Source organism: Eleutherodactylus coqui, chromosome 10 (assembly GCF_035609145.1).
Source record: "Eleutherodactylus coqui strain aEleCoq1 chromosome 10, aEleCoq1.hap1, whole genome shotgun sequence".
Taxonomy (NCBI): domain Eukaryota; kingdom Metazoa; phylum Chordata; class Amphibia; order Anura; family Eleutherodactylidae; genus Eleutherodactylus; species Eleutherodactylus coqui.
The window spans coordinates 9,731,056-9,737,403 of record NC_089846.1 but is presented as its reverse complement, the minus strand read 5'-3'; the positions used below and the strand labels follow the sequence as shown (position 1 = coordinate 9,737,403).

Genomic DNA, 6,348 nt, shown 5'->3' with positions numbered 1-6,348 from the left:
TGTAATAATGAAGCCCTTGATTAGTTACACTGGGTGCACTTGAGATACATGATGTGCACATGTGTGCTCTTATGAAGGGTTCTATTCAAGGGATGAATAACTCTGAGACCGCAGGAGTTGGTATAAGAGATATTTTGTGTAGCATTTGCTTGTTATATTGGTTGTGTTCAGCTATTAAAATTGTTCTTGTACGACTGTTTTTTGCAAACTGCCGAAAGTGTGAAATTTTTGCAAGTAATAGTTGTTTTAGTGCCGCATTAACACAAGTCTTCTCCATCTGAGCCTCCAGACTTGGGTCTGACAACCGATCTTCACAAGAAACATCGCACCTCTCGCATTCCCATTGTGATTTGTAGCGCTGCATTGTAAACAGAAATCTTTTTTTTAGAACCCAAATTCTACCCCATCTGTGTCTCCTTTCCTAGGTCTTGCTACTATCTTCCAGGGATCTACCTGGACCTTTTTACACCTTCAGTCCCTTTTGGTGTATCGTTTAGATATCGTTGGGCAAAACATCCTACCCCAACAGCGCCCTAGCCCTAGGAGCCTCCGACATCTTGAAGGATGAGTAAAGAAGGGCGGAGACAATGCTGCTTTCTTAGTTGGTGTCTCTCCATCTCTTACCCGATTCATCATCACTCTCATCCTCCTCCCATCTGCGCGTCTCTTTTTTTGGTACGTCTCGCTCAGTGTTTGTTTCAGCGAGTCTCTCTCCTCCATCTGTCTCCCTCCTTCCATCTGCATCTTAATTTTCCTTCATGCGCTGTAAACATGGCCCCCTCCCATACTTGTATATAACCCCCCGACCTCATTCATATGAAGCCCCCCCCCCATGTCCCTCATTGCCAGGGACCGCAGTTAACTCCATCTCAGGTGCTCACGCTGAGTTATGGCTCCTCGTACGTCTTAAGAACGGTCTTCATGCTCATTTAACCAAGACATTAAATGCAAATTATTTTACTTGTCAAGATTGGGGGAGGGAACATTCTCCGGTGCCAGGATGGGGTCTTTAATGAGGAGCCTGATAATGCAACGCTTTGGGCTTAACCAACCAGATGAGGCTTCGCTCCATTAAGTCCCGGGTTATATCTGCCTGGGTTCTTCTAATTTACAAAACACTTGTTTACAATATCGGCTGCCACGGAGCAGGTAACGTGAAGACTGACTGCTTGAAGGAGCTAATAATGGCAGCACGAATCCTATTCATTACCGAGATTCCGGCTGTGCGGTCGGGAGGTGAGCGAGCCCCCGTGGGCTTATTGATGTCCCCAAAAAAATAACAGCTTTCTCCCAAAGAAGCAGCTACCTGATGCTGAGGCGCTCGTGTTGTTTTCTTTTTATTCTTCTCTAAATGACCAACTAATTATCCGGCGAACGAACATGAAGACGATTGAGGACAACGCGGAGAAGGTTTAGCAAGCTGCGATGCAAATTGTATCTTGTCTTTGGTAATTGAGCTTGCGCTGATCATAAACTTCTGCATTAAGCAGCTGTCCACCTTGACTTCTCAATGTCATCCACAGAGAGAGTCGGAAAAAACAAAAATATCTAGAAACTCGATGAGGATATGGGAAATGACTGGGTCTTGTCAAAGCAGTTAACGAGCCAGAGCTGGGGGGGGATGAGGATTAGCGCCTCTCTCAGGTTCTGGAAGTCCTTTCATCCATTTCAATTATGGACGGGTCTCGAAGTCTTGACAAGAGCTCAACACACAGAATCCATTTCAATTTTCTTTGTGGTCTGGATAACCTGGCACATCTTATATCACTGAGCACCACTTGAAGCTGCCCGATCCCTCAACGATGGGGAAGTTTTTGAAAAGTTACAAAAAATGTCAACTTTGTAAACCTTTAGGAAAACTTTAAGAACTGAGTATTTTTGAACTCTACTTCTTGACTTTCGATGGCTTACTCGCCTGTGCTCTCTACCCAACCAAACCCAGTTTTCAGTTCCGCGTTAAGTAGCTCCTTGGACCCTGTTAAAAAATTTATCTTGTGCAAGTTTCAGAGGCAAAGACGACGTAACTAAATATTCATAGTGCAGTTGTGATGTAGGACGTATCAGGAGGTATCACCAAGGTCAACGGTAGAGGAGATTTTCATCGAAGGATCCACAAAGTCAACGACTTGTCTATCGGAGGAGATGCCAGCCACACACAAGGAGTCATCCGGACTACTTACAATATTAAAAAAAACATTGCACCTAGGACGTTGGGGAGAGTTGTGTGCGCAGGTAGAATCAACCGCAATCAATCCATGAACTCATCTACAGTCAGTGAGGAAACATCGAAGAAGGTCCATCCTGGCAGAGCATTCATTGTATGGTCACCATCTTTTCTGCTCCTAAAGAGTTGGCCAAGGAGATACTCCATCCACAACTCTCTGATTGAGTGCATTGGCATCAAACTGCCGAAAAAAGTCCCCCCTCCAAAGAAAAATGGGTAAGTCCGTAATCCCCCCATAAAAAAATAGAACAAAAAGTCCAAGAAAGAAGAGACGATCACTTATCTTCCCGGTGGGGACGGATCTTCATCTCTGTGAACTTGAGGGAATACTGCCAGCCTGTCCAAGAAGACCACTCGATACCATCGGCATAGGAGGCGTGGTGCCCGCGAAGATACTGCCCATTCAGGTTGGATGTGTGGCAGTTGCGGTACCACCAGGCACCATGATAAAAACTTGCACAGTTGTTTTCCGAGTGGTCATTGTCCAAGTCTTTGGTGGTGAACTTCATCCCTGTGTGCTTGCCCAAGGAATCTCCTGAGGAGACAAGGAGCACTGAGTCAATGGAAGACCAGGAATGTCCCATGGTGGAGGTCTGACCATGTATGGTGGACTTACCTGCTGTCCCGGAGTAGTCGGACACAGTGAGCGGGTAGCCATCGTCTTCTGGGTTCACAGAGTACAGGCCCACGCCAAATGTGTTATACTGGGCGTAAGCCGTGGAGTTCTCAAAGTCTGATAAGTCGATGCGGAGCTGGTAATGTGTCTGCATGGTCAACAAGTACAGTCGTTGGAGGCCTACAGTGGAAGGAGCAAAGCTTTAGTTGGTGGTAAATGACATTATGCGGTCCATAGACCCTGAATGACATGTAGATCAGCTTTATATTCTTCCACTCCCTTTTCTATGGCATTTCCTGTGTGTCAGTCTATACTGAAGTACTGATATTACATTCATAAGTCAAGAAACTTCAAACCACAAATCCCATTGTCTTGTATCTTCCTCTCCATAGACCTTGAATGACCTCTAGTTGTGTTATACAGATTGACATCCCCCTACTGCCATTTCTATTACTCTACCTGTGTGTCAGTCTACACTGAAATTCTGGCATTCGATTTACGACTATTATAAGCATAAGTCTTCTCATCTAACGTCTTCTGGAACTTTCTTCTCTGCACATATTATGTAACTGTAAGAAGTTCTGTGGCTTCTTGTAAGACTTTCTTATTCTGCTGCCGTCGCTGTCTGCACAGAAGTCCCAGCGCGGGGGTCGGACTCCATTTCCACCATCTTAATGAGGACGCCAGGTGAATGCTGAATGCAAATTGAGGTGCCCTCCCAGTCTGCGGCCTCCATCCCCCCGTTTACTGATTTCAATTAAGATTCCTTCCAAGGGTCCAGCGAGGTTGGCACAGAAATCCCTGAGCGCGCAGATCAGCGGCCAATGATGCCGCTGCCCTGAAACACCCGCTGGTCTCCTGTCACTACTGATGGAGAAGGCTGAGAACAGATTGATGGGTGAAGGGAGGGTACCCTGCATGGTGATCGGACCACCCAGAGCTTGTTAAAGGGGCACTAAACCTGCAAAATGGACCTTCTCTCCATTTCTTGTGCAGGTGAATTCAATTCACTGTTCCCTGTTATCAGCCATTTCAGATTGGGGACAGGTTGAATGTAGGACAGGAGAATACATTCTATTGCTCCCTGTTATCAGCCATTTCTATATGAGTAGATGCTGACTGTAGGACAGGTGAATACAATCTATTACTTCTTGTTATCAGCCATTTCAGGCCAGGGAGAGGGTGACTGTAGGGCAGGATAATGCAGTCTATTGCTCCCTGTTATCAGCCATTTCTGACTGGGGACAGTCAGGCTGTAGGAAAGGTTCTGTGTTCCTTTTTTTTTTAAGGGTGCCTTTACACTTGCTATAACGCTTCATTTTTTAACGCAAATGTGAAGATTACCACAGTTACGTGCAATAAAAACAGATCGCAATCACATCAAATGAGTGCAATCATTTTTTTTTAAGCACACCCATAGACTTAAATTTTTACTCTCATGATACAGACCGCCTACATCACCACGGATTTGCGCTGCAGTATTAAGTTGTACGTTTTTAATGCACGTTAAAAAAAAAAAATCGCAGCATGTCCTGTTTTGGTCCGAAATCGCTCATTAAAGTCTACTGGGTCGAGTAAAAAAAAGCAGCACACACAGTCGTGGGCGCATTCACTGCCGTTTTTTACACGTTGCCAGGTGACAGTGGGGAACAATAAAGTGACATCGACTGCGCCTTCTTGCATGCTTTTGCGTGAAAAATGCAGATGCAACACAGACATAAAAAAACCCACATACACGCCAAAACCGCACTTCCACATGCAGTAAATACGGTGCCTGTTTACATGGAGCAGAACGTCATACATCCGTGGGAATAAGGCCTCAGGCTGACTCACACTAGCGCTATGGATTCCGTTGCCCTGCTCAGAAATGGAACCCACGGTCCAAACGGAACCGTCATATGACGGATCTGACCGCGCTGAACGGACCCCGCTGACTATAACGGAGTCTGTTTGCTTTCCATCCGTCTGGCACTTTACAGGATGTGAATCCGGAAAATCCGCTGCAGTTTGCAGTGCAAGCCAAGTCAATGAGGTTTGGCGCAATGTGGTTCTCACGTAGCGGAAAATTTACGCCAGTTCGCAGTGCGGAAATGTTGTGGCGGTGCGGATTTATGATCTGCAGTGTGTCAATTTTGGTGACATTTCGGCGGCGTTTCTTGGTCCATAGGCCTCAGTAGAAGTTGTGAAATCTGCTGGTGATTCTGCATGTCGGCATTGTGATGCGGAAAGCATTGCGGATCGGCAATAAAAAAAAAAAAAAGAAAAAACATACAAGCAGCTGCGGATATAAACACTCCTTTCTGCTACGGAAATTCTGTGTGGAAAATACGCATAAAACACGCGCTAATTAATGCGGGACTCCTGCTGAAGTTGGACGCTGATTTCACTCGCATAAGGTACATGCGGAAAATCGGCGGGAGTTCAGGGTTGGAAAAAAAAGCAGCAAATCCGCCCATGTGAACCCCGTCCTAATACCCATTTACACGCAACGATGATTTTTAGTTGAGTTTAAAATCTATCCTTGGGATGGAGAGCTGATAGCAGGGACTGCACGCTGTGATTCTCCGCGGGAGTGCTGATAACATTGTATTCAGCTGCAGTCCCACTGCAGAACAAAGCAGACCACCTGCTGTTCTCTGCATACAGCTCAGGGAGGCTCATTTACATGCAAATAAAACTAATAAGCTACTAATAGGCATTAGTGCCCATTAGCAGCTTATGCAAAATGATCCCTCAAACTGTCATTCTCCCTATCTTTTGAACAAATTTGTAATGCTCATATTAGCGTGTAAATGGGCTTTACACACAAATATGTTGGGGAGAGGCTGACTGCACGCCATTTCATGCTGGGGAGAGGCTGACTGCAGAGTTCATGAATGGAAATGCAGAAACCTTCTTCTTTTTATTGTGTGACTGCTACTGCTCTTATTACGCTCCTGCACTATTATAAGCTATGTTCCGGTAACCGGCCCTTTAAGAATTGATGATGATATTAGAGCGCTGGATGTGATGCATCACCATGAAGAATTCGCAGCACCTTACCCAGCCAATGTTCCCCTGTCAGCTTTCCGAATCCATCCCTGTACTGCTCCCACCCACGGAAGAAGTTCACGGATCCGTCCTCCCTTCTCTGGAACACCTGGAAGAAGAGCGAGATTGACATGTAATGAGATGTACAACCAGAAGTCCCTGACACTAATGAGGCTCGGGGCACCTCGCGCCTCTCTGGATTTACGGGTTTCCACTGAATTGATTAGTCATCGGTTTATTAAAAACTGGATGAAGGGGGATGGGAAGTCGGACTTCCCCGCATGCTGCAGAATGGCTGATAACACAGAAAAATAGCTGTTATCTATTGGCAGCGCACGTGGACTGTGACAGAGGCCCCAGGCGACTTTAATAAGATCTCGGAAGGATCGATGTGACGGCCCTCTCGGCGGCCCATTACAAGCGGTCGGTATTTGTCATGCATTGTCTCCCCTCTCGCGGGCGCCGCGCTCTGCCTGAT

General features: G+C 46.1%; 1 protein-coding gene across 2 annotated transcripts in view; it reads right to left on the bottom strand.

Moving 5' to 3' along the window:
- Positions 1–834: 834 nt before the first annotated feature.
- Positions 835–6,348, bottom strand: part of FIBCD1 (fibrinogen C domain containing 1) — a 53,473-nt gene continuing 47,959 nt past the window's right edge. For both annotated transcript variants that reach the window (XM_066579733.1, XM_066579734.1), the window contains 3 exons: positions 5,883–5,979; positions 2,841–3,020; positions 835–2,759 (listed from right to left, as the gene is read on the bottom strand). In XM_066579733.1, the coding sequence (XP_066435830.1) occupies positions 2,500–2,759; positions 2,841–3,020; positions 5,883–5,979 (537 nt within the window). In that variant the 3' untranslated portion in view covers positions 835–2,499. The remainder of the gene's footprint in view (positions 2,760–2,840; positions 3,021–5,882; positions 5,980–6,348) is intronic.